Raw genomic sequence first — 18,860 nt, forward strand, 5'->3', positions numbered from 1 at the left:
GCTGCCATACAAACAAATAGACTGGATACCAGCAGGAGACTCCCGATTTTTTTTACGTCAAAATGTCTTGATTTTAGCTGTCTCCCGTCTGAAATAGCTCTAGCTTCAATAGAAGCCAATTGTGAATCCTTTCCCCCGATATTTTTTTCTCCAAAAGTTCCCACTTTCTTGTTCCAAATTGTTGGCAAGTATAAACTACACGGATCAGAAGAAACCACAGGAAGCCCCAGACGGAATGGGGCGGGCAGCACAGGCTTCCCTGGGTCGATAAGTCAGGTAGAGAGCCTCAAGGTGGTGTCTGGCGTCTGGTTGCTCCAAGGAGGGATCCCTCCCAGCTGGAAGCCCAGGAATACTTTCTAAAAGCGTGTCGAGGCTGTGTCAGCGTGGGGACCAAATTAGGCAAAGCTTGGACAGTCTGAGTAGGCCCACACCGCCCCACGGTGCCTGTAACACACCCACGCAAAAAGTTTATGGCCTAGCATCTCGGCGCCTAGCCTTCCCTTCACAAGTCTCTTTCTGTGCTTCACGTGGCTTCCCAAGATGTTAATATGGTATGAAAAATAAATACCTAAAGGAGTGTTGCCATGGTTGAGTCAACGCCCTCCACACATTTATTTCCATCTCACCCCGGAATCTTCTTTTTTCCCTATGTCCAAGCCAATGTCCGCTTAGCTACATTGATAACAACCATTTGCAATGCAAAAGGTCTCGCAGTTACGCAAGTTTCAGCTATTGGCATTGTAAATAACAATGCCTTTTATTCATGTTTTTAAAACAAAAAGAAAAATAAAAGGCATCATTATTTGCAAAGTCAATAGCTCAAACTTGTTTTGGTATTTATTCATATTTATTTTCTTGCTAATTTTACCTGTATTTGTACATATTTATTTTGGGTTTTGTGAAAAAACTAAGCAGGAAACTGGTATATTTCCACATTTATTGAACCGAAAAACATCCACTCATGCTTGAATGCCTTCTAGCACGTGTAAGCCTAAGGCCAGAGACGATGCTCATAGAAAGGTTAATAGGATTACATGTGTATTAAAATCTGTGTGTCGTGCAGTGGAATGTGACTATTTAATGGACACTGAAAGATGGCGTGTTTGTGCTTAGTTTCATTCAGTTTGTTTGGGCTCTTTGCTAACAGGGTTGGACTGGGAAAGAAAATACCTCGGGCACCAACATAAAAGTGGTCTCTCTATTAGCAAATCACCTAAAAAAGTGGCCCACGTTTGCAAATCGGGTGAACTTTTGAACTTGTAAAAACACGCTGTAGTGCAATCTGGAAAAAATCGAAAAATGACATATAACTAAAGCACTTTTTAACTTTTTGCAAGGAAGCTTTGCAGCAGGCCATTCAATAAAATCGAGGCTTGTATTAGTCGAATAAAAAGTGGTAGTTATAATTTCACTTATATGTTGGAGTTTAAACAAAACTAGTATTGCCAAGTTCATGGGGCATTTTTTTAAACCATTGCTGAACCCTCTTGGCTTCTCCCGCTGTCCGTGTGCCCGTTCCTGCCCCCCCCTCCCGCTGTCCATGTCTCCGGCCCCACTTGTAAATGCTTGTTTTATTTTTGCAGTATATTTCCTTGGGAAAGCACATGTCTGTAGTTGCATTTGGGGAATGAATCTCTGAAACTGAGATCTGTTTTCAATTTGGGAAGTGCTTCTCTTAGAGACAGCAGCATAGTGTGGGCTGTGAGAGCTGTGTGGGCTATGAGAGCTGTGTGGGCTGTGAGAGCTGTGAGAGCTGTGTGGGCTGTGAGAACTGTGAGAGCTGTGTGAGCTGTGTGGGCTGTGAGAGCTGTGTGGGCTTTGAGAGCTGTGTGGGCTTTGAGAGCTGTGTGGGCTGTGAGAGCTGTGTGGGCTGTGAGGGCTGTGTGGGCTGTGTGGGCTGTGAGGGCTGTGTGGGCTGTGTGGGCTGTGAGAGCTGTGTGGGCTGTGAGAGCTGTGTGGGCTGAGAGGCGAAACCATTGCATTGTAAATGCTTGTTATTTTTTTTGCCACTTTGACTTCATGGTTACCACCTGGTTTAGCTTCTACTTAAATTCCGACTCGTATTTTGCGAAATATGGTGTTTTCGCTATTTACGATTGCTGATGCATGTGGATAGCGATTTGTTTGCTAATTCGCTATTTCACTGTGAATTCGCTATTAAATTGGCAGATTGTGGGGAGAATCGCTTTTAAGGAATCACAGTGGGGGTTTCTACGGGTTTAGTGATTCTTTGTTTTGAGAATTCGCAAATTGTTGCTTTTCCACTTGATGCATTGCGGAAGTGGAATTTGCGATCGTAATCGCTGTTTTGCAGTTTTTGTCACTGGCAGAAAAAGAACTGGCTAAGTAAAATCTACAGCGACAGGACGCAACTTTTATCGCTGATACACTTGTTGTGCTTTGTTTATCTCTGCCCATTTATCTTGCAATCCGTAAGCACAATTAGCACTACATTTTATGAGCCTTTATTGCTATTGCATTGCTGCACTTTGTTTATTTTTACCCATTTATCTTGTAATTTTCAAATGCAATTAGATCTTTTTGTTTAGTGAGCATCTAAAACAATGGGAACAATTCTCACAGTTAGATGCTTGCACCCTGCCTAGTTTTTTTCCTGTACTGTAGCTTGAAACAGACTATGGACCTTCATGCAATAAATGTAAGAAACGGCTCATGAAAATGCTACTGATGGGGACATGGATTCTGGCACTGAGAATTTAAATACAAATGGTCTTTTATTGGTTTTTTTTTAGCAAGGAGATGATTGTTTTTAACTTGTTTTAATTGTGGTGTTTTAATTAACTGAACTATAAAGTCATTCATAAATTCACCGAGAAATCCTAAGTATAGCATTAGCCATGCTCTTAGTTGAAAATACAGACACCAAGGGTTTATGGTCTAGTCTTACTGTTAAAGGTAAACCGCAAAAATAAAACATATAGCGACTGATCGCACAGTAATAAGACAACACTTCTTTCTCTACTGCAGAGTAATGTCACTCTGCCTTGAGTCTTCTTGAGGCAGATGCCACAATATTCACCTTCCCATTTGGGATAAGAAGGCACCAAGGCCTTTGTTGCTGGTGTCAGTTGTGAGGTTAGCTTTAAAGTTGACCTTGAAATTTCCTAAACTGAGGTATTTATTATTGCCACCTCAAACTTTGCAAAAACATCTTTACAATTTGGATTCAATTAAAAAGGAATCTAATTTCAAGTAGAGACCTAAGAGAATAAACAAGGTCAACAAAACCTTTGACATGTTTTCACATATATTCTGTTAAACCCAGGCACGACTTCAGTTCTTCCTATTTGTGCAAGGAGGGAGCTAGCTTGACTGCATCAACTAGATTGCATGTGGGATTAATTCCCTTCCCTGATGTGGTGTGACCCAAATATTCTACATACGTAACTCCGATCTTACATTTGTCCATTTTTATTTGGGAATCCTGCATTTTGTGTTCATCTTTGGAAGCTGCATAAATGAAAATGCCATCTTGGAAACATAAACAATTCCTTACATTTTGTAAAATATGATTCATGTTCCTTTGGGAAACTGCCACAGCGGAAGCTAATCTGAAGGGCATGCTTCAAAACCTGTATGCTCCAAAATGAGTTATGAAGGATGTTAGTGGTTTAGATTCAGGATCAAATGCAATCTGATAATAGGGAGAAGAAAATCAAGAGCGCTAAACATATTAGCATCATGAATAACGCTCAACATTTCATTTATCTTGGTTAGAGGATATCTGTCTACCCATATCACGTCTCTCAAGTCTACGCAAAGATGTGTTTTCTTGTCCCCGTCCTTGGCAGCTATCGATATTGGGGATAACCATTCGGAATATTAAATCTTTTCAATTACTCTATGTGACTCTAGGTTATCTAATTCATTTATTAGCGGTCCTTGCAACATCAGGTGGACAATATGAGATTTCTGAACCACAAGGACAGCCCCAGATTTTAATTTGATTTTGTGCATAAAAAAATCCTTGAGTAAACCTAACTTATCATTGAACATATCTGGGAATTCCTCCCCAATGTCGTTCTCTGTGATTGATCTGTCCACTAACATTACCTGTTCATCTCCATTGGGTTTGAGTTTGATTCCTAGATCTTTCTGTTGTTTCCAACCTAGGAGATTAGATTCTTGCCTAGCTAAATACACTTTTCCTACTGATGTTCTTCCTTTAACACCTTCACTGCTCTTTGAATTCTACCCCTGTGCTGGGCTACAATGTTAATGGGTGTGGTCATGACGAGCTCAGCTCGTCATGAGCCAACGAGCACTGTGCCTCATGACGAGCTGAGCTCGTCATGAGCACTGAAGGGGTTAAATGTTATATGCATTCTTAACATGCCTACCAGAGGTATGGGATCGCTGATGTAGCCCTCAGGGTTTATGTCAGGTTCCTCTGGCTCATATCTTTTCCCTGTGTGTTTGGAGGTGCGGAGGTCTTCGGTGAACCATGCAGCTTTCTTGTTGGTGTGATAGGTTGTGGAGGTCTTGAGTGAGGTGAGGGTGTCGGCGCAGTCGTTGATCCATTCGTTGAGGTTGATGGTGGTGGCGTCGGGGTCGGTGGGGTCGTCGGGTGAACTAAGGGTGAGGGTGGTGGTCAGTTGGTCCTAGGTGACCTTGCCCCAGCGGCTGCGTGGCAACTGTTGGGTGCAGTGGTGTGTGGTGGGTTTCCTGAAGGTGAAGTGGACCTATCTGTGGTCAGTCCAGTGGGGTTCGGTGGTGTGGTTGAAGGAGACGTGGGGACTTACGGAGAAGATGGGGTCCAGTGTGTGTCCGGCGGCGTGTTTGGGTGTCATCACGAGCTGTTTCAGTCCGAGGTTGGCGAGGTTATCGATCAGGGCAGTGGTGTTGGCGTCGTTGTTTTTCTCGAGGTGCAAGTTCAGGTCCCCGAGGAGGATGTAGTCCGTGGAGCTGAGGGCGTGGGTGCTGACGAGGTCGGCGATGGTGTCGCTGAACTGTGGTCATGGTCCGGGTGGTCTGTAGAGGAGTGTTCCTCTGAGGGTGGTGTTGGGGTCAGTGTGGATCTATAAGTGCATGTGCTCGGCGGTGGTGAGGGTGTCGTCGGTGTTGGTCGAGACTCTGGAGAACCGGGCCTTGTGGGCCGGGCGGCGCAGGGCACGCCTTAATCCCCGAGTTCACCTGCCTTGTAAAAAAAAAAGAGACACGGGACACTCCGTTGAGCGTGGAAGCCAGGTTTATTAGCTGCAGCTAAGCACAGTTGTCCCAGAAGTTACAGTCGAGGTGGATTCTGAGGAGACTGCCACTTCAATCCATGGCACACAGTCTTTTATAGGAAACACATTTACAGATTTTACTTCTTATACACACAAAACAGACCAATAGAAAAAGTTGAAAAACAAGCTAGCAGGTGTCTCAAATACGCCCCTCTCTCAGACCCCGTGCGCTACCCCTCCCGACAAATTAATCAGTGATTTCCTCGACAATCCCCTCTTGTAGGTGGCAGGACGCAATTGTGTGTCTCAAAGGATGGTTGTGTAATAGGAGCATACAAGGAGAGAATAGCGAAGGACAGTCGGATAAGATGGTATAAGGAAAGAATAGAAGAGGGCAAATAGTCGGCCGAGACAGGGATCAATCGAGCCAGACATGGATTAACGAACTCAGCCAGACCCTGACATCGGGTTTCGTGAACAAGGGCAATGGAGTTACTTTTTAACTGAAAGGACACGTAGCAGCTGGAAAAGCAAAAGCACATTGTTCGCCGTGCTGCCTGAGTGAGGGCAACACAAAATGGTAACGAACCACAAAATGGCAGCTAGATACGGGACGAAATCAGAAATTGAAGAACCTCAACTCTGAGGGTGTCCTTGTGGATGATGGCGATTCCCCCCCCACTCCGTTAGTGCGGTCCTAGCGGGAGATCTAGTATCCCTCAGGATTGGCTATGGCGATGTCAGGTGCCGAGGTGGCGTTCAGCCAGGTCTCCGTCAGGAAGGCGATGTCCGGGGTGGTTGAGTTTAGGAGGTCCCAGAGTTCGATGGTGTGTTTGCGGGCGGAGCGGGTGTTGAGGAGGATGCATCGGAGGTGGTTGGATTCGCTGGTTGATAGGTTGGCGGGCCGGATGCTGGTGAAGCTGCAGTTCCGGCAGGAGAAGGGCCCTTGGGAGTTCTTCAGGGTGGCCCGGTGGCAGGAGTGATCTGGTCCGACGTTGAGTGCGTGGAGGAAAATCTTTTGTGTCAGGTTCTTCTGAATCATTTCCATGATGAGAACTCTGGAAAGTAATAAGGGTGATAAGCTCCTTAGAGTAACCAAAGAAGCAACAGCACTACACGTCCTAGTTATCTTCACAAGGCAGAAGACGTGGCACCATCTTCTACCACAGGATACAATGGAGGCAGGCTATAACTCAAGACGCTGCCTACTCTATCGGCTTTTTCAAGCTACTTCTAATGAGGCGTAGCCTAACCTCATCGTAAGCCGCTGCCACTTTGATGAAACACCACCTACCTACCTTGATGCGGCAGTATCTTCCATTCAAGAGCAAGTTAAAGAATAGCTGACCAAGTAAACGATACCTGCCTACTGTATCGGTTACCTCAGTGCTCGTGCCAATGAGGCACGTGGCCAGTAATGTTGACTGGAACTGCTGTTGTGTTGCTGAAGTTCCGCCTACCCCTCTAGGGAACTTCTCACAGTTGAGGTGTCGCCTTTCACTGTAGTAATTTACTCTAATCCTTGGAGGGCACCGCTTCAGCATGTAGGGTGTCAGGACTGGAGAATATCCCACAGCTGAGTGTCCAACATATTAGCAGAGAGGGAATATAAAGATGATTACAGGGGTGAAGGCACTTGTTGTCCCTCAACAGCTTAGCTCCTCGTCACCCCAATATGTACAGGACTACCAGGCATACGAAGATAAGCAATCAAGTTTTATTATTTGATGTGACTCCGCTTCCACAGTAAGTCTTTAACCACTCAAGACAAGGAGGTGTTCTATCTCTTCACAACATTCCAAATCAGCCTGCAGAGTGGATTTTTCCAATTACTAACCTACGGTAAGAGTAGGGGGGACTGAATGAAGATAAGAAACAGGAACAGGGTGGGAAAAGGTAAAGTGAACAGGAAAAGAAATACTACTATGCTAATAACAATATTTCTCCTTCTTTTTGTGAAACAACAATGTTATTTCAACACCAACTTTCTAAACATGTTGATTGACAAGCACAGCCTGAACCTTTCATTGCATGTGCAAGTTATTATTATTGGAATGTTACAAAGTCAGCATTGCCATTTGGATATTTACTTCCCAACAATCTTACCCTATCCATTCACCCCTTCTCATTCGTCAACTAACAGAGAACCTCACACTGCTAGTTATCTCCGGGCTACTCTCATATTTATTTATTTATTATTATGAAGCTTATAGAGCGAGCGGCTACCTCCAGCGGGGGTGTCCCGGCGCTAAGACTACATGTTAAACACAGAGAGGGATGCCTAGTTCATGTCCATCCGAAAGAAGAGCAAAGGCTGCAGGGGACCTTGCTAGTTAGTGTTTGGAAAACAGCCAAGTTTTCAGTTTGCGACGGAAGACTTGCTCAGATTCGATAAACCTAAGGTCTAAAGGTAGGCTATTCCAGAGCTTGGCGGCTGTAACGGTGAAAGTTCTGCCGCCACTTCGCGTGAGCCTGAATCTGGGGACGATCAGCAAGCGTAGCCTGTTAGATCTCAGATGCCTTACTGAGGATGATATCTTGAGCCTTTTGCTCAGATAGCCCGGGCCAGTGCCATTGATTGCCCGGAAGGCAAGGATCAGAACTTTGAAGTTAATGCGACGGGCTATGGGGAGCCAATGTAGCTCATCTCGGTACGCTCTGACCGAGTTGCGGGAGGGGATATTACCAATGAGCCTTGCTGCTGCGTTCTGGATAATTTGAAGTCGGTCAATGAGATATTGGGGGGCGCCGGCATAAAGGCTATTGGCATAATCAAGGTGTGCCGTAATGAGTGCCTGGACCACCGTTTTACGGGAGGTCTGGGGAAGATAGGGAAAAATCTTCCTGATCATACGCAGTTTATTAAAACAGGCCGCCGTAACTTTATTGACCTGGGTTTTCCCGGACAAGGTGTTATCAAATATGAAGCCACGGTTGCGGGCAGATTGCACTGGTTTGGGTGATGGATTGAGGACGGTGGGCCACCATAAAGTTGCAGGGGGAGTCGATTTCTGGCTAAAAAAGAGAACCTCAGTTTTATCAGTGTTGAGGGCAAGATGATTGGCAGCCATCCATGTGCAGATGTTGCCAAGGCAGTTTTGAAAGTTGGAGAAAAGGGAGTCTGTGTGGTCTATAAATGAAAAGACAAGCTGGGTATCATCAGCATAAGAGACCACTCTGACTCCCCAAGACTCAACTACCTTGGCAAGAGGGGCCAGATAAACATTAAACAATAGATGGCTCAAGGCTGAGCCCTGAGGCACACCTTACAAGAGGGGTTTGTCTTCGGATTGAAATGAGTGTAGCAGTACCCTTTGGGTCCGTCTGGACAGAAAGGATTTTATCCATGCAAGGACTGTGCCATCAATCCCCAGCTGTTGTAGTCGAGCTGTAAGAATGATATGGGATACCGTGTCAAATGCAGCGGATAGGTCGAGGAGGACCAACATGGCCTCCTCGCCCTTATCCACTGATTCCCTAATTGTCTCAGAGACTTCCAGCAGCGCAGTCTCGGTGCTGTAACCGGTACGAAAACCGGATTGAGAGTCGTGAAGCAGTTTGTTTGTTTCTAAATACTGGGCCAGTTGTTTCTGAACCACTTTCTCCAACACCTTGGCGGGTTTAGGCAGGCGCAAAATGGGTCGATAGCTGGAGAATTGAGAGGGGTCTGCATCGGGTTTTTTCAGGATGGGAAGTAACCTGGCCTGTTTCCAAACTGAGGGAAATTGACCGTGGGTCAGGGAGGAATTCCAGATGGAGAGGAAGGGATTGATTAGGACAGGGGCAAGATTGCCCATCACTTTAGCAGGGACTGGGTCTAAAGGTGAGCCAGACTTGACTTTGTGAAGCAGTGATAGAGCTGAGTCATAAGTGAGTTCACTAAAGGAATTAAAGGAGCAGTGTGAGGGGTGTGGAACATCTGAAGGTGGGTTGGGAGAGACAGAGACAAAGGAGGAGGCAAGTTTGATGATTTTGTCCTGAAAAAAGTCCGAGAGTCCGTTGCATAGGTCTTGGGTAGGAATGCATTGGGTTTTCATGGCAGTAGGGTTCACAAAATCCTTCACAATAGTGAAGAGAGTTTTGGAAGAATTTTGCGCCTGTTGGATGAGGTTTGAGAAATAGGTTCTCATCGAGGAACGTTTGAGTGTTTGAAATTTGTTAAGAGCAGATTTATATGCCAGTTTGGCCACAGGGTCATAGTCCTGGCGCCATTTGCGTTCCATCTTTTTGCATTTACTCTTTTCCTCTCGTAGCAAGGGAGAAAACCATGGGGCCGAAGGGCGAGATCTGGCAGACGCCAGAGGGGTAAGAGGGGCAATGGAATCCAGAGCCGGGGTGAGGGCAGAATTATATCTTGCCGTTTCCTTGTCCAAATCTTCCGACTGATTAAAATTTTACTGAAGTCGGGAGTCAATGGCCTCGCAGGTGACCTTGGTCCATTTACGACCACTGTCTCTGTTGAGGGAAGAGGGAGGGGGAAGGGAAGGAATGGTGATAAGAAATGGAATGAGGAAATGGTCTGACCATGTAAGGGGGAGGGAAGGAAGGACAGAGATGCCAGGATGATTTGAAAAAATAAGATCAAGCGTGTGACCTGCTTTGTGAGTGGGGCCTTTGACTAATTGGGACAAGGTAAGTCCTTGTAGTGTTTCCAGAAGTGAGGATGCTTGAGCGCAGGAAGAGTTGTCAATATGGAGGTTAAAATCTCCCAACACTGTAAAGTGGGAGTGTCTAAGAGAGAAATCCGCAATGGAATGTATCAGGGCCTTGAGAGAGGGAGCAGTAACGGGGGGGGGGGTTATATACCAGGATACCGGCAAAGATAGTACAGGCGGAGTCCTTGATTGTGAGATACATGGCTTCGATAAGACCACGGTTAGCAATTTTAGTAATGCTCAGTGTAAGGTGGGATTTTGCAATTATCGCGAGACCACCACCAGGTTTGGAGTTATCTCGATTGATGCCTAGAAGTCGATAGCCAGGGGGAATGGCCAAATTAATGTCCGGCTTGGACGAGTCTTTGAGCCAGGTTTCTTTGAGAAATAATAGGTCCCATTTGTGAGTGTCTAGCAACAGCCATATGTCCGAGGCGTGTGCAGGAAGGGATCTACAGTTAATTAAGGCTGCATGTAAGGTAGCCGGGGGAGAGCAATGAGCGACATTCCTGGGCGGAGGAGACCGTTTGATAAAAGCAGGAATGGGGAAATTACAGCATGAACATGAATATGAGATAGTTTCCAAGCTTTGGGGGTTACAACACTTTAGTGGATTACAGGCGCTTTGGCGTAAGTGTACGAGTTGCTCAGAAGACCAGGAGATTGTAGGGGTGCGAGAAGCAGGGGGACTGGCGCTAGGCGCGGGTCCAGCGCGGACAGGCGCAGACGGGCTTGCCTTAGGCGCGCCATCGGCGCGCCCGCTGCGCCCGCCCGCTGCGCGGACGGGAAAACCCCTTCCTTTTATCCATGTCCGGCTGGGGGTGGGAGGAGGGTGGGAGGCGTCCAGGAGCTGGAGCTCTACCCTGCCTCCCCCCAAGATGGCGGTTCCGCGTTTCCCAGCCGGCGAGAGCGCTGTGCTCGGCTGCGCCGGGGGAGAGAGATCAAGATCGGGACCCCTGTGACGAAGGAATCTCGTCAGAACAGGCAGGAGGTCTGTATCCGATATTTTAAAAAGCATCAATTAAAATATATACAATTTTAAAAGTGGCAGTCGTAGATGTGTCTGTCCGCTAGTCTTAAATCACCAAGCATACAGTTTTAGAATCACACACACTCTCGTATACTTTCCGCTTCCAAAGATTAAAGAGAAGGAGATGCCCCCGGCTTCCGCCTCAGGGGTGAAACAAGTAATCTGTTGTAAGTTTGGGCGAGACTCCTTAAGTAGTGAGGGAGGGCGGGAGGCGTCCAGGAGCTGGAGCGCTACCCTGCCTTCCCCCAAGATGGCGGTTCCGCGTTTCCCAGCCGGCGAGAGCGCTGTGCTCGGCTGCGCCGGGGGAGAGAGATCAAGATCGGGACCCCTGTGACGAAGGAATCTCGCCAGAACAGGCAGGAGGTCTGTATCCGATATTTAAAAAAGCATCAATTAAAATATATACAATTTTAAAAGTGGCAGTCGTAGATGTGTCTGTCCGCTAGTCTTAAATCACCAAGCATACAGTTTTAGAATCACACACACTCTCGTATACTTTCCGCTTCCAAAGATTAAAGAGAAGGAGATGCCCCCGGCTTCCGCCTCAGGGGTGAAACAAGTAATCTGTTGTAAGTTTGGGCGAGACTCCTTAAGTAGTGAGGGAGGGTTGGAGGCGTCCAGGAGCTGGAGCGCTACCCTGCCTTCCCCCAAGATGGCGGTTCCGCGTTTCCCAGCCGGCGAGAGCGCTGTGCTCGGCTGCGCCGGGGGAGAGAGATCAATATCGGGACCCCTGTGACGAAGGAATCTCGCCAGAACAGGCAGGAGGTCTGTATCCGATATTTAAAAAAGCATCAATTAAAATATATACAATTTTAAAAGTGGCAGTCGTAGATGTGTCTGTCCGCTAGTCTTAAATCACCAAGCATACAGTTTTAGAATCACACACACTCTCGTATACTTTCCGCTTCCAAAGATTAAAGAGAAGGAGATGCCCCCGGCTTCCGCCTCAGGGGTGAACCAAGTAATCTATTGTAAGTTTGGGCGAGACTCCTTAAGTAGTGAGGGAGGGCGGGAGGCGTCCAGGAGCTGGAGCGCTACCCTGCCTCCCCCAAGATGGCGGTTCCGCGTTTCCTAGCCGGCGAGAGCGCTGTGCTCGGCTGCTCCGGGGAAGAGAGATCAAGATCGGGACCCCTGTGACGAAGGAATCTCGTCAGAACAGGCAGGAGGTCTGTATCCGATATTTAAAAAAGCATCAATTAAAATATATACAATTTTAAAAGTGGCAGTCGTAGATGTGTCTGTCGGCTAGTCTTAAATCACCAAGCATACAGTTTTAGAATCACACACACTCTCGTATACTTTCCGCTTCCAAAGATTAAAGAGAAGGAGATGCCCCCGGCTTCCGCCTCAGGGGTGAAACAAGTAATCTGTTGTAAGTTTGGGCGAGACTCCTTAAGTAGTGAGGGAGGGCGGGAGGCGTCCAGGAGCTGGAGCATTACCCTGCCTCCCCCCAAGATGGCGGTTCCGCGTTTCCCAGGCGGCGAGAGCGCTGTGCTCGGCTGCGCCGGGGGAGAGAGATCAAGACCGGGACCCCTGTGACGAAGGAATCTCGTCAGAACAGGCAGGAGGTCTGTATCCGATATTTAAAAAAGCATCAATTAAAATATATACAATTTTAAAAGTGGCAGTTGTAGATGTGTCTGTCCGCTAGTCTTAAATCACCAAGCATACAGTTTTAGAATCACACACACTCTCGTATACTTTCCGCTTCCAAAGATTAAAGAGAAGGAGATGCCCCCGGCTTCCGCCTCAGGGGTGAAACAAGTAATCATACAAAGTAATATTTATTTGCTTTACTAATGCTTTTGGTCTCCGGACAAATTATTTAAAGCTAAACTACTAGACACTCCAAACTGTTGGCATTGTAATTCTGCAACTGGTGATTTACAACATCTATTTTACAATTGTTCTATTATTTATCAGTTCTTGTCAGACATATTATAACTTTGATCCTTAAGATCCAATCAGCTTTATCTTTCCATATTCTAATCCTTAAATCTTCTCTCCTTAAGTCTACATTATCCCCTATGGATTGAAAACTTATGGATTTCCCTATTGATATGGCAATCAAATCTGTCACTTCTAATTGGAAATATCCTACATTACATAAGTTAACGCATGATGGGAATGGATTATTTTTCTTAGACGTGGGCAATGCTCATTTTTACGTTCTTCTAATAATTCATTTCCTTCGAAGTCTAACATGTGGTCCAGTCTTGATTCTTATATTATTGCATGTTCTTCAATTTAAAGCACGTATTTTAGTCGTTACCAGTCAATATACTTTCAATGTAGCCCCTTTTTTGTTTATATTATTATGTATATCTCTTATATATGCAATAGTTTTGTTATAGATATTATGTTTAAATGCAAATGGATGTTTATATTCCTTGTATTTTGCAATGCGTTTTTATAATTCACAGTTCGGTGTTATTCTATGTATTGTGTTTAATATCTATGAAAAATTCATTTAATAAAACATTTAAACACAGAACTTGAAATTACTTGGGCGGGCCAATACTACCAGTAACTATGCACATTCTGAACTGTCTTATTTGCTGTCCATAATAGATTTCTCTTCTCTTGCAGTTCATTAAAGCTTTCCTTAATGAGACCTGGCTCACCCGCTCTGGCTCACCCATGCCTGAAGGTACCATTACGCTGCTGTGGTCCCTAATTGTGTCCATTTTCAGTATAGGGGGATTCTTTGGAGCATTGGCTTCAGGGCCTCTCATCGGACGACATGGCAAGTGAGTAGTTCAAACATACTCCCCTTAGGTTATGTTGATTTGCATAGCGCACAAATCCCCAGAGAGGGTATCCAAGCGATTGGGCAAGTTGTGTAGGTGTGTGGTCCCATGGTGCTTATATAAAGAGGCAAGTATTCAGCTTCTTGTGGAACTCAAGAAGTGAGGAGGAGGCTCTGATGGGTTGAGGGAGGTCATTCCATGTCTTGAGTGTGGTGTAGGAGAATAAGCAACCTCTAGCTTTGCTTTTGCAGAGGCAAAGAGTGTGTGCAAGTGAGATTAAGGCAGAGCATAGGTGTATGGTGGGTTGGTGAAAGTGTATGTGGCTGTTCAGGTCTTCTGATCCTGTGTTGTAAGAGACTTTGCATGTGTGAGTGAGACGTTTGAATTGGCTGCGTTTTTGAATGGGAAACCAGTGAAGCTTCCTGAGTTGCGGTGTGATATGGGTGCAGCTAGTGTGGTCGAGTATGAGTCTTGCACCTACATTCTGAGTGGTCTGGAACCTGTATAAGAGTTGTTTGGAGATTTCGGCATACAGAGTGTTTCTGTAGTTCAGCCTGCTGGTGATGAGTGCTTGTGGCACAGTTTGTCTTGCGTTCTAAGGTAACCATTTGAAGATCTTTCGCAACATACTTAGGATTTGGAAGCAGGACCTGCACACTGTGTTGACTTGAGCCATCACGTTAAGCTTGTCAGACTGCTGTAAAAGATGGCTGCGACAATATAACATTGTGTCTAGAATAGAAGTTAAGAACAATAAGCATTCAGTGGATCTAAGAATTAGTGGGTCATTCAACACGTAGATGGTATGCATTTGGCAGTACACCCACTTGGGCAGAGATGTGCATAGCTATAAAATTTCATCGCCCACAGAGGTGTGATCGAATTTGATGAGTTTAAACCAGCATTGATTTGAAGTGTTCCACTAGACGCTATTAAATTAGGAACACTTGTTCGAGATAAACAAAAGACATTAAGCTATAGACAACAGCATTCGTGAGAAGTCTGTCTATTTGTTTTATGATTGCACATCAGATGAGATTTACATCTAATTAGCCATTATACTGATATGCCACTCTTGCTAACTTGCCAAATGTAAATATTGTCAAAGTGAACAAAAACTGCATTTTGTTTAAAAAGGAGTGAGTTAACTCCCCATTTGATTTAGTCTGTCTTCATATTTTATGAAATGTTTGGTCACATGTTTATTTAAGGAAATGAAAGCTAACCCACGGCACTCGTGATCAAGGAACCTGGTCCTAAAACACGTTGAGTTGCTTGTTACTGCAAAATAAACAACTGCTTGAAAAGCCTGCTTCTGTCCGCGGCTGCTGCTTTCCTACGAGCATATTTGTGCAGTGTTACGAGGCTTGCCCCCTCAATACGGACCGCCGTTGTAAGTGTCAAGGGAGAGGCGATTTCAGTGCTTCTGCACTGAGTTGTGGTGTTTGGATATATATATATATATATGTGTGATCAAGGTACGTTGTGTACCGAAACGCGTAATGGCCGACAAAATAACAGCTAAATAAATAAGAATTCTGGCACTAACCTGGGTCTGTGCTCCACGTTCTTTCTGGCTAGAGAAAGCGCAAGTAACCAGCTCGTGGGAGTGGAGTGGTGTGGATATATATATATATATATATTTACTAGAAAAGATGTGTGCTACCATAGTGTTCACTGCGTAAATGAATATATATATTTATATGTGTCTCTGTATTTATATATCTATATTCGCTGTAAGGAAGTTGGAGTGGGCATATATATATATATATATTTCTCCTTGTTTGCCAAGAAAGACCCACTGCCACCTAACCAGAGGGCGCATTGACACAAACGGACCTACAGGCACGGTCCAAATATCTGCCACACTTCTTGAAACAAGAAAGTCGACGCCGTGTCCTTGCATCAAAATGTTGTTTTATTGTCAGCCGATAATGTTAGACGCATTTCGTCTGACCAGTAGGCTTTCTCACTAACAATTAAATAAAGTTACATTAGCCATTTTAAACTTACAAACACATGTGTCACATGAGGACTACAAAATAATAGAACAACAGACGTGTAGTTTTTTTAACAGACTTAAAATTTGAGCTACACACCGCATTGCCGTTTTGTTGGTCGAAACTGCAATGCATAATTTATATAACTTATGCAAGCAGAGCAACATTTATTGCGTGGCTGTAAATTTCAGTTGAAAGAATGAATTAAACACAATTAGTTCACCACATTATTCTTAAGCATTAAACAACACAGCAGGGACGAACCCATTTCTTTCGCCACAGCAGAATTGCCGTGCATATATGCATATTATTTCTATATCCGTGAACTGCCTCAATGGGCTGGTAGATCGTAATTGATTTTACCACATTCTTTACTGATGATCTTGTGTAAATGCTATACCATATCTCAAAGTGACATAATAGCACGTATTACAAAATGCCACCACAGAGTTTGCCCGCAAACTCACATAGAATCTTATAAAATGTATAAGAAGTTCACTCCCAAGAGTTAAGCCCCAGTAGGCAGCTCCCATAATTTATACATATGAATTACATTTTTGTATAGCTCTCTTTGAATAAACTTAGTCGGTTGAAAAAAGTGCTTGTGCTCAATAGTGAATTAAAAAACAGCCTAAAACAGAACGGGGTACAGATTGCTCTGCAGCATACTATTATCATTTACAAGTGGGTATGCAGTTCTTCCTCTATATTCAGACCTTCCAGGATGGTACTAGGTTTATTCATATATATATATGTATTCGCTTTACTAGAAAAGTCCATAGTGTTCAATGCTAAATGTGATTGTGTTTATTTATATACATCTCACGCCTTTGGACTCCTGTCCAAGTACTGCAAATACAGTAATCCCCTTGTGTGTTGTTGCAGGAGAACTTGTCAAGTGTGGAACAGCCTCCTCCCTGTGCTGGCTTCCATTCTCTTTGCCTGCAGCAGGATTGTGGGCTCCTTCGAGATGATTCTGGTGGTACGCTTCATTTTTGGCTTCAATTCAGGTATGCTCTTTTAAAATCCTCCTGGTGTCCAGGGCATATAGATCCTTCGATTCCACTCATAAGATAACTACAGACATGATAATAATTGCTCTACTTCTTCTCTCATGTCTATGTTTTTGCAGGTTTGTAACAGAATTTAACTGTTCATGTCCAACTTATTTCACATTGATGTTGACAAGTTTGGCGGGATTTAAACCCCATAAAAATCATGATCCTCATAGGTTGTAAGTAATTGGTTTAGGATGGATTGTGTGGGTTCTCCACTCTTTTTCTCTCTTTCCTGTTATGTGTCATGGCGATTTGGTCCAGGAGATGACTTGACTGCATTGGCTGGGAGTGATGTTCTTCTCTTTTTTCTGCAATTTGCATTTCAGCCTTCTTTCAGTTAATTGGCACGTGTGATGTGAGCTAAAGTAGTTCCATATATTTACAAGCAGTACTCTACTCTGAGTGATGAAGTGAACTTGCTTTGTTGTTGAGGCTGCCATCTGGCGTTGACAGAGAATGGGCTGGAGGGTAATTGCCTCACGCTTTGCTTATTTGAGATAGATCAGGATAGACATATGTGTAGATGTTAAGTGGCTACTTCCAAAATAAACATTCACATTGCCATCAAGGGAGAGGCTAAGAGACTTACCAAAGATGATACTGTAACATTATCTTTCAGAGATCCCACAGCCAGTGATGAAAGAATTATTAATTCTGTTATTTTTAAAATAAATGTTTATCTCCTTAAATCTTTCCTCATCCCAATCATTACGTAATAAGATAAGCACAACTCTTACAACCACCGTGGTTCACAAGCAAAAGAAACAGTTTGTCCCCTTTCATGTCTTCCCTCGGGATACTCTGCACCTAGGATGTCACAATGTGAGGCACCACCCTCCAGTCATCCTACATTTGTGACTGTTATGATACACATTATGGGCAGATGTGAGTGAGACAGGGCATTCGGGGAACATGAGCGACAACGTCTAATATTTATGACATAAAAGATAAGAGGCAAATTAGGAATTTCCTCATGGGATAGAGCAACAAATATTGTATATATCCCAAACCATGGTTTAACAAGGCGAGGCTGTTTGAACCAGATTTTTTCCAACATACTTCAGAAACTAAAGGCTTGTGGGAGTGTATTGATGAAAAACCCAATGCCAGTTACCCACAAAGTGAGTAAAGTCTGTTCAGTGCCTGGGAGACCAGATTACTGTAATCAGTAAAAAAAAACAATGGGCTTCATCTACAAGAAAATGATGCCGCAGGGCACCACAAGCCATTTAGCTGTGCCGAGCTGCGTCACTTTCCAAGCACAGGGATGCACCCTATCAATAACAAAACCACGCATCCCTGTGCTTTCCCCAGCACTAGTGCACAATTGGCTGCCATAAGTCAGTGCAGACATCCTTGCGTCATTTCGCAAGGGTGCCTGTGCTGCGTGAATATTGTTTTTTTGCATGAAGGCACACCTTCCTGCATAAAAACAATCATTAATGGCATTTTCCTCTTTCTATGCGTGCTGCATAGTATGGTACACATAGAAAGAGGAAAATCGAGGAGAAATAAAAGTATTTCTCCTCATTGCGGTCAAGTTCCATGGATATTGCATTGGAACACCCACAGCAACATCCATGGGATGCCCCTTTCACACAGAGTAATGCGTGAAAGGATTCCATTATTACTAGGCCATGAAAAGTCACGCAGTGTGACTTTACGTAGCCTTGTAGATATGGCAAGCCCATTGCACCGTTGGTGCATCAAAGAAAGTGGCGTGCCGGTGGCCAAGTGGCTTGTAAATAAGCCCCAATTTGACCGAAGGGCAATTGAGTAATTCACACTATAATAGTTAATGTCAATTGTCCTAATTCAAAGACCAGGCAGCTCAGTTATGAATGCTTGGATCTAAGAAGCATGAAAGTTAAATCTTGGCAGGTCAGCCGGCAGCACTGTTTAATATAACTGAAATGCTCTTCATGCGGTAAAAAGCTGGGTCACTATCAACATTTACATTTGCTTGGTCGTATTAATAGATCAAGTGCCACTAAACTCACATTGGCTACTTTGAACAATCCATATAATCTTTATTTTGATGGTTAATGTGAGCTACTGTAAGGATGATATTCCCCTTATTACTGGGCAGAAGAGGTCAAGAACAATATCAAGGTGCTCGTGTTGATTAAAAAATAATGGGGACTCACCATAAAGAGATGAAACATGACAAATGAAGGT

At 44.4% G+C, this 18,860-nt stretch overlaps 1 protein-coding gene across 1 annotated transcript in view; it reads left to right on the forward strand.

Moving 5' to 3' along the window:
• LOC147679023 (solute carrier family 2, facilitated glucose transporter member 11-like) overlaps positions 1–18,860 on the forward strand; it is a 572,060-nt gene that overhangs the window by 203,628 nt on the left and 349,572 nt on the right. The window contains exons 3-4 of the mRNA XM_086944707.1: positions 13,464–13,624; positions 16,510–16,634. Coding sequence (XP_086800833.1) covers positions 13,464–13,624; positions 16,510–16,634 — 286 coding nt within the window. The remainder of the gene's footprint in view (positions 1–13,463; positions 13,625–16,509; positions 16,635–18,860) is intronic.

Source organism: Lissotriton vulgaris, chromosome 11 (assembly GCF_964263255.1).
Source record: "Lissotriton vulgaris chromosome 11, aLisVul1.2, whole genome shotgun sequence".
Lineage (NCBI taxonomy): Eukaryota > Metazoa > Chordata > Amphibia > Caudata > Salamandridae > Lissotriton > Lissotriton vulgaris.